The 18,499-nt window shown below is 50.3% G+C and overlaps 1 protein-coding gene across 1 annotated transcript in view; it reads left to right on the top strand.

The window, feature by feature from the left end:
* The first annotated feature begins 11,413 nt into the window (after nt 1-11,413).
* Nucleotides 11,414-18,499, top strand: part of LOC129689019 (SEC14-like protein 3) — a 9,636-nt gene continuing 2,550 nt past the window's right edge. The window contains exons 1-8 of the mRNA XM_055624112.1: nt 11,414-11,467; nt 12,321-12,396; nt 12,630-12,673; nt 12,813-12,872; nt 13,576-13,764; nt 14,517-14,612; nt 15,258-15,318; nt 17,020-17,107. Coding sequence (XP_055480087.1) covers nt 11,414-11,467; nt 12,321-12,396; nt 12,630-12,673; nt 12,813-12,872; nt 13,576-13,764; nt 14,517-14,612; nt 15,258-15,318; nt 17,020-17,107 — 668 coding nt within the window. The remainder of the gene's footprint in view (nt 11,468-12,320; nt 12,397-12,629; nt 12,674-12,812; nt 12,873-13,575; nt 13,765-14,516; nt 14,613-15,257; nt 15,319-17,019; nt 17,108-18,499) is intronic.

Genomic DNA, 18,499 nt, shown 5'->3' with positions numbered 1-18,499 from the left:
GAACTCAACGGTTCTGGCTCAAACTCTAAGACGACTGATTCCATCTGGCTTCTCTCTCGGCCTCTGACTGAATTGTCCTGCTTGGTCTCGTACTAACTTTGGCAATATGCTCTAATCTTCTGGCTCCTTTTCATTCTCTGGCTCATTCTGTCTTCACCTGTGTCTAGCTTTTTCTCTCTTCAGTCTGTTTCTATAAAACCCTCCCAGTAAAAACTGCCTCTGAGTTCTACAAACTTAACTTCCATAAACTCAACTCCACTGCACTGCCCACAGAACTACCCAAACAGAACTGACTAGAACTCAGAGATCCACTTGCCTCTCTCCTGATAAAAGACATGTACCACTGCATCTGTACCCAAGGATTTCTTTACCTGAAACCTGCTCTGTGCTAGGCTTAAACTCAGATCTGCTTGCCCTCTGTCTCCTGGGATTAAAGGTGTGTCTGCATTTCATCTGGATCACACAGACCTAGGTCTTTGGATGTTATATCTTGACAGACCAGCCATGTATGTTCTGAATTAAAATTCTTCTATAAATTAATGATCAGATGTTTCTGGAAAGGGGGTCCTTATTTCAAAATGCTGTTGGATGTTGGTCTGATGTGTGTTACTAGCCCTCAAGATCTGTTTACACCTATCCTTGTTTTGTAAACCTGCCTAAGACACACCTGATTGGTTGATTAAACAGCTTATACCTGGACAGGGCAGAGTGCGCAGTAGGTGTGGCTAAGTTCCCGAGAAACAGGAGGAAGGAGACAGCCATGATGGATTAGCGTGGAGGAAAAACTACATGGGCTGAAAGGAAGGGCTCCAATAATGGCATGAAAAGGCCCAGATGAAGAATACAAGGAAGTTCCATGGAATTATGGATGGAAGGTAGAGCAGATGAGGAGGATTAAGGTGGATGGCACTGGATGGGGGCTGGGAGATGGATGGTGAGTTTATTGAGCTAGGGCAGGTAAAATATCTGCCCAGCCCAAGGTAAATAAGGTAATTATAAAATCTAACAGTTGTCTGTGTCTTATTATTTGTGATAGCAGGATTAATAATACCACCATGATAATCTTAGGGCTAATAATAAACATTATATAACCCAACACTTTTTTTTTTTTTTTTTACAACAAAATGCCTTCAGTCTAGAAGCTTTAACAGACACAACCTTGTCTAGGTACTTTGCAAGCAAGAAACCAGGCCTTGGTTTCAGATGCCATCATTTGATTTTTTTTCTGCTTGCTAGATGTCTTCATTATCAAAGACATCTTAATGGAGAAAAACAGTAGGTCTTGAGATGGGGGGAGGGAGCTCTTCAGGGTAATCCCGGGCCACTGTATCTGGACCAACTGGACTATTTACAGTCAAGGTTTAGAGCCTGAATAGGGCACTAAATGCCAAGAGGCAATGCCATGCGCAATTCCTATCTAAGATCAGCTTAAGCAGATTAGCAAGAAGAAAAAAAAAATGAAGAAATCTATGATTTTTCTGGAGCCAAAGAGATAGCCTGGGGTTGTCAGGCAAGAGTCACAAGGCATTTCCAGGTCCAGGGCTGCCCCTGCACCCCTGATGCGGCGACTGTGGACCACGGATACCCGTCCTGTCTCCCTGAAACGCTCCAGCTTCTTGGGGTCATTTTCCCGCATCTTTTGACAGACTGAAAGGACTGCCGCTAACTGTGGTTAGGACAACCACAGTTCACTGCCTCTCACTTCTTGTCATGATGAGTGCTCAGAATGACTTATTGTGGCCTTAAGATAAGAGGCCCCTGGATTTGAACTCTGACTCTTGACCTTCTAAACACCCACAGCCATTTTCCCTGTCACTACAGCCTCGCTAGCATTTATCACTGGTAATGGAGACAGACCATCCCTGTGCACAAGGACAGCCCATTCGCCATCACAGAGACAGGCAGACCTGTTGCTGGGAGCCCGGGTAGGCAGCAGGCACCGAGGAGAGAGCTGGAGGGAGCAGCAGCCCTGGACCCCAGAGCTGCCACAGCACGCCTTAAGCGCAGAGGGGACCCGAGGAGCTGGTGTAGAACCTGCCTGGCAAGCGGACAGGGCACTGAGCGCTCAGGAAAGCACGTGTCCTCAGCAAACCCTCACTCCTGCAGGCATCCAAGCCTCTGACATTGCAACGTGACGCTGCCATCCACAAAGCTCATGATTGAGAACCATGCCAACCGAGTTACAAAACAAGCCCCAAACCCACAGAAAACACCCACATAAGGTTTCACGCAATGTCATGGGTTTGTGTTTGGCCAGGTTGGGCACCCCTGGAAGAGCGTCGGTTTTGATTTCTTTTCTTTCCTCTTCTTCCTCTGTCTCCTCCTCCTCTTCTTCATGCGTGTTTGTGTGCATCTGTTGTTAGAACTCAGTTTCTTGCACGAGCCCTCTGCTTGTGTGCTACATCCCAAAAGCAAGCAAACAAAACTGATGCTTTCTTACCAAAAGAAAAAAAAAAGTTTGTCTTTATTTACTCATTCTTCAGCATTTGTTGAGCATCTGTCCAGATGCGTCCAGCATCTGGCATCAAAGGCCCTGGAAACAGTATGGATGCCGGGCTGATCCGATGCTGCCAACAGGAAGGTTACCCACAGTGGGGGGGGGGGTGACCCTCATGATCAAAATCAAATGTGCATGCTGTTTTCTAGGGGCAGGAACCAAGTTTGTGGGGCGCACCCAGAAAAGAATGAGCTTTGGCTCAAAGAGTGAGCATGGAAGAAGTGGAGGAGGGGTGACCAGATGGGGACACTCCAGGGTGAGGAATGAAATATAGGTGGCCATAGGGTGTTTGGGGCCAGAGGAGAGTCAGGAAAACGTGACTTGTACAGACATCAGATCATGTTAATAGACGTCAGTAGATCATACTTTGATGTAAGTTACAAAATGGCTGCAAGAGTGCTTTGTCAGGGGTGGGTGGCATTTTTGACAGGGAGTCATAGATCTGTGTTCTTTTTTTTTTTTTTCTCAAAGATCTATTTTTTTTTATTTATACAGCATTCTGTCTGCACATCAGAAGAGGGCACCAGATCTCACCAGATGGTTGTGAGCCACCATGTGGTTGCTGGGAATTGAACTCAGGACCTCTGGAAGAGCAGCCAGTGCTCTTACACTCTGAGCCATCTCTCCAGCCTTAGATCCACCTTAAGTGAGGTGCTGGGAATCTTGAGGCCTCCTCTATGCAGGAGACACAGACAAAGCCTACTTACCCCAGACCACCTCCTCCTGAATGTCCTCAGAGCCCTTGGGAGAAGGCAGATGAGGCGTTTGTAGCAGTGTTTTCATGACATATGTAAAGACTCCTCGGCCCACCCACCCCCGGACTCCCACCCTAGCTAAGCTCATGCAGTTGAAAAGGACACACAGAGAGTCACTGGTGTTCAGAGCAGGTTTTCAGCTATGTTCTACGGCTCAGCCCTCCACAGTTTGCACAGCTCCTTGGGTGCTACCCTGAAGCAGAGAGAGTTGAAGTCCCATTTTAGAGGCCAGGACACAGAGGCTTAGCAAAGTGGGGGTACACCTCGAACAAAGCCTGTGTGTAATGGCAGGCTGGGGCAGGCACCCAGGTCAGTGGCCCTGTGCCCTCACTGCCTCCTAAGAGGACAGGGTCGCCTGGGACAAGTGGGCCTCTGTCAAAGACTGTGTGGGTGGGGCTTCAATGTGTGACAGAGGAAGGAAGCACAGGGTTCCAGGGCATAGAGAAAAGCCAGCTTACTCTGAACTTATTCAGTGTCCAGCCCAGTTGGTGGCAGGAAGCCTTATGCGCCCAGTTACAGATGAGGAGGTGAGTCTTGGGGCATGATGGGACTTGTCCTGAGACACAGCATAAGAAGAGAAAACATAGCCAGGTGATGGTGGCACACACCTTTAATCCCAGCGCTGGGGAGGCAGAGGCTGGTGTGTCTCTGTGAGTTTGAGGCCAGCCTGGTCTACAGCATGAATTCCAAGACAGCCAGGGTTACCCAGAGAAACCCTGTCTTGAAAGACAAAAGCAAAACAAAACAACAGGCCATTGAGGTGAACTTCAGGGGCTTGGCAAGAGCTAGTTTGGTAGAGCATTTGCTCGGCACATGCAAGACCCAGGTTCAATCCCAGTACCGATAAAACGACAACAGCAAAACCCCATAAACTTGAGTCCACTGGCCTGTGGAAGCGGGAGAGGCAAAGGCTCAGTGGCTTCAAAGATATAGAAGCCAGCCCAACCAGGAACTGAGATCTGCTCCCGTGGCCTTGTGGCCTCAACCTTTCTCCACAAGGGGGCAGGGTTGGCATGTGCCAGGCATGCCTCAGCTCACGGGGACCCAAATAGAGTCGCTTTGCCTCATTAAGGAGGACTTTACCTCACAAGGTCCAGGGGAGGCCAAGCTCATCAGCCCCAGATGTTTGAGGCTGCCCAGAGGCAGAAAGAGGCAGTCTGATCCCACTTCGGTTCCCGCCTCCGTGGCTTGTTCTCAGCGGACTGCATCTTCCTCCCATAGCCTTTGTCCAGTCGCCTCCATCTTGGATGATTTAAGGCCATCGCCAACCTCCCACCCAGACTCCAGAAGCCATAAATCTTCCTGAAATGACAGCTGGCTCGAAGTCTCTCCAAGTATGGTTCTGTGGAGCCCCCCCCCCCCCCCCAGGCCTTGGGAGTCCCTCCTTCACCTTCACCCAAGCAGAACTCGGGTCTCTTCTCCATACTGCAGATAGCTGACAGTTACCATTTACTGAGCCCTGCCCTGACTAGTGGCCTTACGGACAGTGACTGGTTCAGTGGTAGTGCTAGGACTGCCAGGAGGGACTTCTGACTCCAAAGATGGCCTCCACGGGTCTCTTTGTTATGTTTCCATAACAAGGTATCTGAAGCAATTAACTTATAAAGAGAAACGTTTTCCCTCGGTCCACAGTTCTGGAAGTTCATTTGAAATCATGTGCTCCATTGCTTTTTTTTTATGCTCCTGCTGAGGCACACCTGATACAAGTTAGTTCATTAGAGTATTGAGGCCTGTGCTGGGCTTAGCTCTATCTGAGCTGCTGGTTCACGAACACGCTGTTTACCTTGGAAGCACGCAGGCTGAGACAGGGTTTCTCTGTGTAGCCTTGGCTGTCCTGCACTTGCTTTATAGGCCAGGCTGGCCTCCAACTCAGAGATCTGCCTGCCTCTGCCTCCCCGAGTGCTGGGAGTACTGGCATGCGTATTCAAATCTTAATGTCTTAAAATGGCAAAGCACAGTTTCTTTGTGTAGACGTGTTACATTTTGAGGTCCAGATACATTTCCGACTCCATACCTCTGAAATGTCTGGGACTGGGAAGTCTACAGAGCCAGGGTGTTTGGTTGTCAGGGCTGGAGCAGGGCAGAAGGGGCTGAGACCGACTGCTGATGAGTCCAGGGATTTGGGCGGAGAGAGACGATGTAAATTACATGTTGTTACTGGAGTCCTAGACCAGGGGTCCTAACAGACCATATTTGAACATGTGCCCCAAAAAGGAGCTAGGAAGATGGCTCAGTGGCTAAAGTGCTGGCTATGCACAGGTGAATTTGGCTTGCTAGCCATACAAAAAGCCTAGCATGGTGGCCCTCATCGGTCATCCTAGCACCCAGGGCACAGAGCAGGATGCTGGGAGCTGACTAGCTGAAGCAGTGAGTTCTGGTGAGAGGCCCTGTCCCAAAGAATAAGGTGGAGACACCTGCCTCTGGCTTCCATGCGTGCACTCACCAATATAACCGAACTATCGGGCCTACAGTGACATAAACAATGACAGAGGCTTATTAATATTCTACAGCTTAGGCCTCTTGCTGGGTAGTCTCCCAACTACTCCATCCTGGCTAATCCTGGCACTACATCCTACCATGTGGCCAGGGAGCACCTCTCTGCTCCGATCTGGTGTCCATCCATTCAAGCACATGTCTGATGTCAAATCTCCTGCCTCTGATTTCTTCTCCCAGAGTCTGACTTCCACTCCCTGCCCAGCCTTCAGCGGTCAGCTCTTTATTAAAGCCAACCAAATAAAATTCCAGATTGCCACAGGCAGGTGCGGAAGGAACAAAGATTTACAAAATATGAGCCTGCTGATGGGCCGAGGCTCTCTGAATTAACAACTGAATATACAGAAGCACACCGTCACACAAGGCATCCCAACACACATGCACACACACACACACACACACACACACACACACACGAACACGCACATACACCAGTACTGGTTTGACAGGAAAGGATTTTGTTATCCAGTGTGAATGCCATCCTGTCTTCTAAGAGCTGTCGAGAGCTTGAGGGTGCACAAGGCAGTAACTTGGAGGTGGAAACTAAGGTATTATCTGGGCATGGCCCAAACCCATAATCCCTGCACTTTCAAGATCCGGGAAGAAGGGTCGGGAGTTAAGGGTCACCTTTGGCTACATGGCCAGTTTTAGACAGCCTGGGCTACATGATACCATGTCTGGAAATAAAAATTAGTCAGCACAGTTAGGCACTCTTGGTTAAACTGTGGTCTGCTTGGTCATTGTTTCGGTTTAAGGCCTTCAACGTTCTTCCGGTTTAAAAAAAAAAAGTCTCATTGCTTGAAAGGACAGTCCATTTCCCTTGGTATGATTATTCTTCCTTGGAGGGGCAGCTTCATTTGCCAGCACTGGCTGACTGCCCCTTGGGTGAAGGGTGGAACCGCCCTTACTTAAGGAAAATCAGTTTTGGATTTCCAGTTTTTAGACAGACACTCTAAGAATTATTTTGTCGTGCGAGTATGTGCGCACACGAGTGTACACCTCTGTGGGGATATGTGTAGGCAGCCTTGGAGACCACAGGGGTCAGATTCCCCCTGGGGCTGGGCTCTTCTGAGCTGCTCAGAATGGATGCCGGGAACCAAACTCAGGTCTGTTCAAAGCCTTCTCTCCAGCCCCTAGAGAGACGCTTTAAACAAACATAGCTACAGAGAGAGATGAGCCAGAATCTGCCCCAACACTTAAGACAGCAAAGAAGACAGCTGCAAAATAAAGGCAGAGATGCCACCGGTTTGTTCACTTTGGTTCTCACTGGCCATCAAGGACCCCCTCCAGCCCTAGCCCCGCCCCAACCCCCAGTGAAAAACTTTGTGGGTTTTGTTTTGTTTTTAGCCAAAGCAACCTTTGAATCTTTGTTGCAGTTAAGTTTGAACACAAGCAGGGTATGGCTGGCGGTGCTTGCCTGTAATGCCAGCACTCAGAGAGGAAGAGGCAGGTGGATCTCTGTGAGTTCAAGGTCAGCTTGGTTTACAAAGTGAGTCCAGGACAGCCAAGGATACGCAGAGAAACCCTGTCCCAAAAACAATGTTTTTATGCAGTCTTGTGAGTGCTCTATAAACCACTGAGCTGTAGATGAAGAATTAGACATTTCCATGTGTGTGTGTGCTCAGATCATATCGCATTCACATTCTCTTCCATTTTCCTTGATAAAAGATTTGAAGCTCAGTAGTGGAGGGCTCCATGAGCAGGCAGTAGGCCCTGGGTTTGACCCCAGCATGGGGAAAAAAAAATTTATAAACAGACAAATAAATCTGCCCCCAGGTAAAGTGAACCACCAGAGGGTATGACAGAGCAGCCATGGGCTCCATGCACTCTGCTTCCTTTCTCCCTCCCCTTTGCCGCCTTTCCCTGTGGCCTGAGCTCTCCCCTGCCTGCCCCTTCCTAGCAGTTTGCCCGCCCTGAGGCCTCTCTGCACTCCCTGCAGACTCACATGGCTGATTCTAGCATGATCTGCTGAGGGAAGGAGGGCAGGGACGTGTGGGCACCGGAGTTGGTGGGGGCAGCGCTTCCACGTCGCCTAGAAACCCAGGTGGGTACTTCGGTGAGGTGAGGCAGTTCTGTCAACCCTCTCACCTGTGTTTGCCTGTGTGTTTTGTGGTTGTTGCCTTGGCCCCCTGAATGCTTGGCAAATGACTTGCTCAACACAGCCTGGGGGTGTTTACCTGGGGGGGGGGGGCTGGTTCCCTAGGCCCTTTGTTTGAAAGTTAAAAAAAAAAAAAAGTTAAACTTCTACACATTCCGCTGCCCTGCCCAGGGTATGTGTGGAGGTCAGGGCAGACCCAGGGCCTAGCCTCAGACGGTACTTCCAGCTGTTTACCAAGCTCTTTCTGTGTTCCAGGCCCAGTGTTAACTCCTAGGGTGGGATGGCAGACGGGGTGAGGGATTGGGGGTGGGAGGGAGCTTGTTCCAGCTCCACTGTGTGTAGCAGAATCCCACGGGCTGGCCTCCAGCTCTGCACAACTTCTGAGAGTTCCTGGACCTCTGAATACCATCGCTGTGTCTGGGAAAGGGGCCTCCAGGAGGACTCGTGAGGCTGTGGAGTGCTCAGCCCAGACGAGGTGATCAGCAAACCGGACCCCAGGGGCTCTCTGCAGAATCCTTGCCGGTTCCCCAGGAACAGCTCACTGTCCTTAGATATGACATCTAAATAAGATAGATCTAGAGGCTGATGTGTGAAAAGCCTCGGCCCCAGCTGATGTGCTATTAAGAGCTGATTGGACGATTCAGGGCTTAATGAACCCATGAGTTAATACCGGATGGGCTGCTCCTGGACATGGCCTGATCAGAGGTGCCTTTGAACACTTATCTTTTCCCTGTCACTCCCTCCCTCTCCCAACCTCTTGGCCACCAAGAGATGAGCAGCCACCGTATGCCACTTCACACTGGGTGACCTCTGTGCTGGGTCCCACTCTTTACCAGGTCAAGTAGGCGATAGCATGGGTTTGTCCCCGGCTGAGTTACTTAAATGCTCTCTGCCATGCCTTAGTTCGCTTATCTGTAGAATATGCTAAATAATGGTACCCAACCCCAGCGATGTTCTCAACTCTAACAGAGATAATGAGCCCTGAATGCGCCTGGCATTCAACGTGACTTTGCTAAATGTGATATATCAGCCACTTGGGGTGGGGGATTAATGTACAAATAAATGTCAGGCCTAGTGGTGCAGACCTGTGGTCTCAGCTGCTTTCGAAGCTAAGCAGGGAGAGCACACGTGCAAGGTTTGCCTGGGCTACCCAGTGACTGCAAGGCCATCGTGGGCAATTTGGTGAAACCCTATCTCAAAATAAAAAAGTTAAAAGAGGGCTGGGGTAGGTAGGGTAGTTCAATGGTAAGATACCTGCATAGCCTGGCCTAAGCCCCACTCTGCATTACCAGAGAGAAAGAAAGAAGGGCTGGGGAGAGAATTCAGTTAAAACTACAGTTCTGCCAGCCATGCTGGCACACACTGGTGATCAGCAAGCACTCAGTATCGACCTGGGCTATGGTTTCATAAGCTGGGTATGGCAGTGCACACCTTCAAGCCCAGTACTTGGGAGTTAAATCAGGATCTTGAGTTTGAGGCCAGCCTGGGTTACCCTGGGAAACAGTCTCAAAACAACAACAAAAACCCAGACCAGCTATTCTGTTATTTCACCCAGGAGTAGTGGTTACTGTGTTAACTGGGACAGGCATAGACAGATCATGGCCACCGGCTGTCACGGGAGGCTCTGTTGACGGGCTTATAGACAGCGATGGCTCCTGCACAGTAAACTGCCTGGCAGATTTGTGGTCCAGTCAGGAGAAGGGCTCAGGGTTCCTATGACTATACACAGCTCCTGGAAGGATCCTCACCTCTCTTCCAGACCGTCCTACCCAGCCTCTGGGGTGCCCGGCACCTCCCATTAGAGGGATTAGGGAGAGAGTGGAGACTTGTGGGAAACAGGTCAGATTAGGAGCTAATGAGGGAGAACTGTGGAACCCAATCTCCACAGGCTGCCAGCCTGGGGGAAGTGGGTGGTTGGAATGTGAAGTGGGGTGAGGTTGGGCGTGGACAGTTACCTAACTGCTCCAGAGTGGCGCCCAGGCGCCCCAGACAGAAAACAGCCAAAGCTGGCCCGTTCTCCTGTGGTCCCAACTGTATCGGGGGCACAAGTCAGGCAAAACACCAGCAGGCTTCATCTGGGATGTCCCACATCCACCTCCTGAAAGAACTTAAAGCTCCCAGAGATAGCTCAGAAAGGAGGCCCAGGATTGCCCCAGAATTAGACACATGGGATCTTCTAGATTAGGGATAGTGGGCGTGGGACATAGGCAAAGTGGCTTGGTCTAGCCTAACTATGTTAACCAAGGCTAGCCCAGCATAGTTTCTGCTGATTCTCTTGAGGCAGCTTTGCTTGCTTGCTTGTTCTGAGAAAGGGTCTTGCTCTGTAGACTAGACTCTCCCTGGATTTACAACCCTGCTGCCTCAGCCTCCTGAGGGTTTTCATAGAGACAGTAATTGACAACAGTTTTTTTTTTCCCTCACCAGGACTTCTGGGAACGGGAGAGAACAATCCCCTAGCAGTGCACAGCCCCAGGCAGGCAGTCTTCGCATCCACGTAAAAGGACAGAGCCTGGCCGAGGGAACACCAGTCTGAAAAGTTTTACAAAAATATCCAGAGCCAGCCTAGGTCTCAGGCACATCTGGCAGAGGAACGTGGGGATGGGACAGAACACTAAGGATATAGGAACCTTCTGGGCTTCCCCACAGACCTGTCATGGATGTCCCGCCGGCTTCATCACATCCCAGTGGACGCCTCTTGCTGGCCATATATGAAAATCCCCAAAAGGCCATGCTCCTGCCCACCTGAACCCTCAGAGCTAATGGGAGCTGTGTGTAACCAGAGGCCCCACAAAAGGGGTTCTGGGTGGACATGAGGGGGAAGGTGCCTGGCCCTTCCTGATGTTCAAGTCCAGTTCTGTGCAATGGAATTTGAAAGACAGAAAAAGCAGCACCGGCCCTGAGGAAAAGACCAACCTTCACCGAGGACCTTTGAGTCGTATCTTGTATCCCAGCCAAACTGTCTCTCCCCATGGATTAAACCCAGGGATTTAAACACACTAGGCAGGCTCTGCCCCAAACTGTATCCCATTGCACAGCCTCTGTGTCTCTTGACTCCGAGTGTTTGGTACAATTGAAGGATGTGAGCTTCAGCCCAGCACCACACAGGGGCTGGTCAGCAAGGCCAGGCCTCAGACTCCCATCCTGCCAGGGGCAGTGGAGGCTTTTGGGAGTTTCTTCATTAGGAGGATGAGGAGACTGAGGTGTAGGGGAAGCTGTACCCCTGGGCTCATCCTCCATGGGACTCCTCGTTTCTTCAGGGCAGCGGTCACTGGAAGCCGGAGAGCATGGAGAGGCTCAGAGGGAAGGCCATTTCCCTCCTTTATGGCTATGTTATCTGGCAGAGGCCCTCTTGGCATACCCTTTGGGCCTGCCATTTCCTCCAGACCTGTCCCAGAGCCAAGCATGGGACCTTACTTAATCCCAGTTATGTAATGTGCCATCTAAAGAATTGGCCCGGAGGAGGCGCCTGAGCCACACCCAGGAGTGAGGGCAAAAGGCTTGAGTTGGGTCTGGGCAGCCAGATGGGCCTCTGCCTCCAGTGGCCACTGTTCCTCAGTCTCCGTCAACACTATGAGTGGCCGAGTTGGAGACCTGAGCCCCAAGCAGGCAGAGACCCTGGCCAAGGTGAGAGCTTCCCGCCCCCTCCTGTGGCACCTCAGGGGGAAATGGCTGAGGGGTGGGGTAGAAGGGCTGCCCAGGACCCTGTGTTCATCTGCTGATTCAGCATGTCCTTGACGTCACCTCCAAAGGGGTCACATCCTACCCAGCCCAGTGACATCTGTCCTGACGAGAACAGGTGTTAGAGGGAAAACTCCACTCTGGCAATCATGTGGGTGACGTGTGCCGAGCTTCACCTTACAGCTGCCTCCCACTACCTCTTCCTTCCCTGCCCCTGGGTGGGGGCTGGAGGAGGCCACCCTCTGCCCTATGATGGAGTCTTCTTCCCTGGGACTCTGAAAAGACAGCCAAATCTGTAAGAGACAGAACAATGTTTGGTGTGCCCACAGATGAAGGGAACGAGGAGCCTTGATCATGAGCCCTGTCCTTCCTTCCTTTCTTTCAGAATTATGTTTTTGTAAAAGATAGGAAGATGAGTGAACGCCCAAAGGAACTAGGAAAACACCCACAGTCCTGTCTACTCACCCACCCACCCATTTATCGGCTTCTCCTTCCACTCACTCACCTGTCTCTCTGTTTTCCTGCTCACCTGCCCATCTCTCCTATATATCGCCACCCATCCACTGATCTATCGAGCCTTCATTTTTTCCTCCCCCCCCCACCCAATCATTCATCCCTCCATTCGGCCATTGTTCACGCACTTACCATTCTTCCTTACCTATCTATGCCCATCTCTCCTATCCCTCCATTATCCCATGCTTCTACCAAGCTGGGTCAGACTGAGTGACAGAGGGAAGGAGGGGTGATGAAGTCCTGAGGTCAAGGCTCCGTGTGAGAAACGTTAACGGCAATTTTTCAGTTCCGAGAAAGTGTCCAGGATGTGCTTCCCGCCCTGCCGAACCCTGATGATTATTTTCTTCTTCGTTGGCTCCGAGGTGAGAGAGGAGGTGGGGGTGTTGAAGATGAGGGGACAGCAAGAGGACCCGGCTCGCCACAGCGCCATAACCATTTGTGGCTCTCAGGATCTTGTTTTACGTGTTCAAGTCTAGGAAAGGGGAGAAAGAAGCAGAGTCCTCCCCAAGCCCCCAGAATCCCCCATTGTGCTCTCTAGTTAGAGGCGACACAAGCCAGCCCTGCCCACATTCACCCCTACCCCGTCTTTCCTCAGCTCGGAATTTTGACCTACAGAAATCGGAGGCCATGCTCCGAAAGGTAAAGCGCCACCCTGGGGATCTGGAGACAGTGCTTGAATGGGGTGGGGGAGGGAACAAGCAGTGATACACAGCCTTGCTTTGTGCCCTTGTCAGGGTGCTGGAGCCCCACGGAGCCTAACCACCCCCTTTATTTCCAGTACATGGAGTTCCGGAAGACCATGGACATTGATCACATCCTTGACTGGCAGCCCCCAGAGGTGAGTCCACCCCCAAACACCCCAGTCTCAATGGGCATATCCCCCAGCAGCCTCTGGTCACTGGAGACCATGAGGGAAGGACAACAGAGATGTCCTTAGAAGCCCTTAGCCCTACAGGCTCTTTTCTCAAAGAGTAATGAAAAGTTCCTGTGTCACGAGTTCCAGCATGGTAGCAGACATCTTTAATCCCAGCCCTTGGGGAGGAAGAGGCAGGTGGATCTCTGAGTTTGAGGCCAGCCTGGTCTACAGAGGGAGTTCCAAGAGACCCTGGGCTAATCAGAGAAACCCTGTCTCTATAAACCAAAATAATTAAAACTGTTGTGGACAGTAAGTTGTATTAGACAGCAAGAATCGGAACCATCTTACCCTAGAGGAGGTGGAGCGCTGAGAAGAGCATCATTGCTCAAGGAGCCGGGAACAGCTGTGCCTCCGTTTAAACCAGAGCTGCAGCCTTGCAGAATTGGCAGTCTCCATCACTACAGCCGACACAGAAGACATTGCAGGCAGGACCAGTGAGCCCCGCCTCCCGAAGCCAGGCTGGGCTGGCACTGGGGTTTTTGTATTCACAGTTGTGAGCAAGGCTTCCCTTCAGTGTTCTCACTTGTTCCTCCGAAGGGTATAGACTTGGTTCCAAGAGGTCAGTTAGATCTGGGGACTCCCAGGAATTGGTGTGATGTCGTATTGTGTATCTTTCCATGGCCAGGTGATCCAGAAGTACATGCCTGGAGGCCTGTGTGGCTATGACCGCGATGGCTGCCCCGTGTGGTATGACATCATCGGACCGCTGGACCCCAAAGGGCTGCTTTTCTCAGTCACCAAGCACGACCTGCTGAAGACTAAGATGAGGGACTGTGAGCGCATCCTGCATGAGTGCGACCTGCAGACTGAGCGGGTGAGGTTCTGACAGGGAGGGGCGAGTGACCAGAGGCAGGAGAGGCTGCTGGGGCCCATGGTCCCAAGAAGGCATCTGTGGTCTCTCTACTACCATGGTCAGAGGGCTCTCCAGTCAAACAGCCCCACTGCTGATCCGCTGTGTGACCTCGGAAGGCCCCTGACCTTTCTGAGCCTGTCTCCTCACCCTTGGCAGGATAGTCTGCAAAGAGTGAAGAGAATGATGACAGTGAAGGTGCTCCCCAACTTATGATGGGGTTACATGCTAATAAACCCATTCTAAGTTAAAAATACCATCAGTATGGAGACATACTTTAAACGTCTGAGCCACTCAGAATCAGAGCTGAGCCTGGCCTGCCTCAAACATGCTCGTGGTCCTTTCATTAGCCTACAGTTGGACAACAGAAGGCAGCGGCACCCTGAATATTGCTACACCCCGGAGGTTGATCAAAATTCAACAATCAGTCTAAGGGTCTGAGTGAATGTGTGTTGCCTCACACCATCACAAAGTTAAAAAAAAAAAAAAAAGGCATAAAGTCCAGCTATTGTTAGTGAGAAGATGGGTGGATGGATGAAGGGTGGATGGATGGATGGGTAGATGATGGATGACTGGAGAGATGTGTTCATTCTTCTCCACTTGCTACTCTGAGGACAGGGTGGAGGGTTGGAAGCATCCTGAGGGATCATGTACTTGGGTTGCCAATTCCCAAGACTATGCTTGAGCCTGACACTGCCTCTTGTTCGTCCTCACAGCTGGGGAGAAAGATCGAAACCATTGTGATGATATTTGACTGTGAGGGCCTAGGACTGAAGCACTTCTGGAAACCTCTGGTGGAAGTGTACCAGGAGGTGAGGAGGTCAGGGGGTAGAGGTGAGGAGGTCAGGGGGTAGAGGTGAGGAGGTCAGGGGGTAGAGCACACACACACACACACACACACACACACACCACATACACACACCACATACACACTTGGGTGACCAGCTTGACCTGCTTTGACCTTACAGCTCACTTAAAGCATAAATTAATAAAAGGATTCCTTTCTAGCCCCAACCCCAAAAGAAACCTTAATAGGACTCCTGGGAAGGCCACAGAGCAGATCCCAGGGCCTGTTCCTGCAAACACTCCCAGTCCTGTCACTCCCTCGCTCTGCGCCTCAGCAACTCATCCCATCTTCCCCTTCCTGCACCGTGCTTGAGTTCCTCACCTCCAGAATGGGGACAGTGAGACCCAAGAGGGAGTCTGTTACACACATGCCCAGATACTGACCATCTGACACACTGTAGTCACCACGATTATCATCTGCTGTCCTAGTGACTATGTCGTTACCATGAGCATTTGGTTCTAACAGTCAGAGATGGGAAGGTTCCCTTCAGAGATCAATGGAGGTGATGCCAAAAAGGAAAACCTTCCTCTAAAACCTCCAGGCAGGAGATGGCAAAGGGCGAGGGAAGGGGAGAAGGTGCGGGATCTGAGTGGATGTCTTGGTTCCACAGTTCTTTGGCCTCCTTGAGGAGAATTACCCAGAGACCCTGAAGTTCATGCTCATTGTGAAAGGTAATCGAGACATGACTTCCCCTGCTGGGGCCTCCACATGCTATCGTTCGCCCTCAGCATCTTGGCGCCTTCCCTCAGCTGCTGTGAGGTCACTTGTTTGCTGAGTCCATGCAAACCACTTGTTGTCTGGCACAGAGCAGGAAATGGTAACAGCTGGCTTCACTCCAAGATGGGCAGCTCCTAACTCAGCTCCCCTAGACACGCCTCTCCTCCTCCCTCACCCACAATCACCTCTCCTTCCTTGAGCTGTCCGTGGCCCTAAGCTGCCCAGGCTGGCCTTGAAATTACTCCGTAGCCCACATATGCCTTGCCATATTTGCCTATATGCCTACTCATTCTGTTTTTCTTTCTATTCTTTTGGGGGAGGTCGTTTTGGTTTTGTTTGTTGTTTGTTAGTTGAGATGGGGTCTTATCATGTAGCTCTGGCTTTCCTGATACTCACGCTGTAGACCAGGCTGGCCTCAAACTCACAAAGATCCTCTTGCCTATTCCTTCCAAGTGGTGGAACTCAAGGTATGTACCACCATGTCCAGCTCATTATGTTTTTCTGAGCAAGTTATCTAGTTCTTGAAGGGCTCTGATCTACACCTGGGGTGCACATTACTGGCCTGGCACTATTCCAGGTGCTATAGGTGTAAGGTTATGGGACAAATTAAATAAACAAGATTAGGCGTACGACAGATCTTTATATAAAAGAGGTTTATTAGATGGATATGGAGAGAGAGAGGGAGAGCAGGACATGATGGGAGAAAGAAAGAGAGAGGGGAGAAAGAGAGAGAAAGAAAAGAGAAGGGGAAAGAGAGAGGGGGTACCCCGATAGAGAAAGGACCAAGAGAGCAAGAGAGCCCAAGAGTCGGGTTGTCCTTTTAAAGAGCAAGGTAACCACACCTTCCAGATGTGGCCACCTGGCGGCTACACATGATGACATCATAAGTTGCTAGGCAACCCAGAAGCAGGTTTTGTTCCAAAATTCTAACATTAGGTAGGTAGGTAGGTAGTAGGTAGGTAGGTAGGTAGGTAGGTAGGTAGGTAGGTAGGTAGAATGGCTCATTTGATAGTAGGTTAACTCATTGCTTGGCTAGTTGTCCAGCTGGTTGCCTAGCTGGTTTTCCAAGTAGCTAAATAACCGGTGATAGGTTGGTGAGTTGACTGGGATGGCCGGCGGGTTGACTGGCTTTTAGCTTGGTTGACTGTCTGGCTAGCATTTCGGTGACTGAATGTTTGGATGGTTGCCCGGCATGTTGGCTGGCTGGGTGGTTGGTTCTGCGGCTGAATTTGCACGATCAGCAGATGATTTGGCTATTGGCTCTTTGGGGCTGGTAGCTGGAGAGAGCAGTTGATCAGCTGTCTAGCTGGTTGGTCTCTGGACTGATTGATTTTCTGTTTGGCTGACTTATTAAGTTTGGCTGTCTGGGGAGTTGGCGAACTGGTAGATTATTTGTTAGTAGGCTGTCTAGCTTGTTGGCCTTTGGTTGGCTATTGGTAGACTGCTTATTGGTTGGCTGATGAGGAGGCTGGTGACTGGCTCACCTGTGGGACAGGTAGGTGCCTGACGGATGGATGGATGGATGGATGGCTGACTGGCTACTTCTTAGGTGATTGGGTCTGGACTGGCTGGGCTCATCGTGACTTCCGTGTCCATTGTGGAAAGGTGGCCCTGGGGCTTGATTTCTCCCTGTCACTCTTCTCGTGTCTTTCCAGCCACCAAATTGTTCCCTGTGGGCTACAACCTCATGAAGCCATTCCTGAGTGAGGACACGCGGAGGAAAATTGTGGTGCTTGGAAGTAAGTTGTTCCAGTGGCCCTGTCCCCACGCCTCACACCTAAGCTTTAGGGTAGCATCGGTCCGTCATCCCTTCAGTGCTCGCTCGGCACATCCTTGCCACCTCAGGCTCCTTCTTCCGCTCAGAGCCAAGGCACTTCCTAAGTCCTATTCCTCAGGGATGAATGAGGAGTAAGGCCTCCACATCCCCTCCCTGCCCCCTTAAGTTTCAGTTCTGCTGCTTCTCTGTATGTGGCTCTATGTGACTAGCTTTCCTTCTGCATTTGCAAAGCTGGTGCTTCTATTGGCTGAGGAAGCTGAGGAGCAGTAGCCATGATTCAGAGAAGGGACTCTGACCCAAAGGGTCTGAAGGGGGCAGAAGATGCATCCATCAGTGACTTTTGTGCTGTAGGGAGAATGCTGCTTTTTTGTTTTGTTTTGTTCTTTGAGGCAGGGCATCATGTAGCTCATGCTGGCTTCCAACTAAGCAGCCACCCCCCTTCCTCCAGCTGATTACAAGAGTAATCAATTCACAACTGAATAATGGCAAGAGAAATATTGCCAAGAAGGGGAGGAAACGGAGGTAGATTAGAAAGCCAGACAGCGAGCAGGGAAGGCTCAGTGAGTGAACGCTTACCTTGTAGGCATTAGGGACTAAGTACCAGTCTTAGAATTCATGGTAAAATGAAAATCTGAATGTGGTGGTACACAGTTCGTAATTCCAGAACAGGGAGGTGACCTCCATTCGCGCACACACATGAGCATGTTCCTGTGCACACATGTGACCCACACACAAACCATCTGGACACTATAATCTGTTTTTATAAAACCGAGTGTACTGGGCCAGAATGATGGCTCAGCTGCTACCAAGGCTGATGACGAGTTGCATCCCCAGAACCCACGCAGTAGAAGGAGAAAGCTGACTCCCACAAGTTTTTCTCTGACGTGTATACAATGATATGTGAGCCCGCCACACAGAAAACAAATAAATAAGCATAGTTTTCAAAATAATACAGAAAAGCAAATGTATACAAGACAAATGTAGATTTTTAGAAGGAAATACAAACAGAATAAATCCTTCTCAAAGGATTGTATTTTGTATTTGTATTTGTACGTTTGTATTTGCCTGTTTTTTCAATTCTGCATATTGCTATAAGTAAGAAAAATACTTTTTGTTTCTTGTTTTGTTTTGTTTTTTAAGACACAGTGGCCTCAAATTCACCATCCTTCTGCCTCAGTCTCATGAGTGCTGAGACTACCACTCTTATGTCAATGCCCTGACAAGAGTTTCTTTTAAAAGTGGCAGAAGAGGGTTGTGGGTGTAGCTCAATCACCAAGCATTTGCCCTGAGTTCCATCCATGGCATGGTAAGAGATAGATAGATAGATAGATAGATAGATAGATAGATAGATAGATAGA

This window comes from Psammomys obesus, unplaced genomic scaffold (genome assembly GCF_907164565.1).
Source record: "Psammomys obesus unplaced genomic scaffold, mPsaObe1.curated_primary_1811, whole genome shotgun sequence".
NCBI lineage: Eukaryota > Metazoa > Chordata > Mammalia > Rodentia > Muridae > Psammomys > Psammomys obesus.
This window is presented reverse-complemented; position numbering and strand designations above follow the sequence as displayed.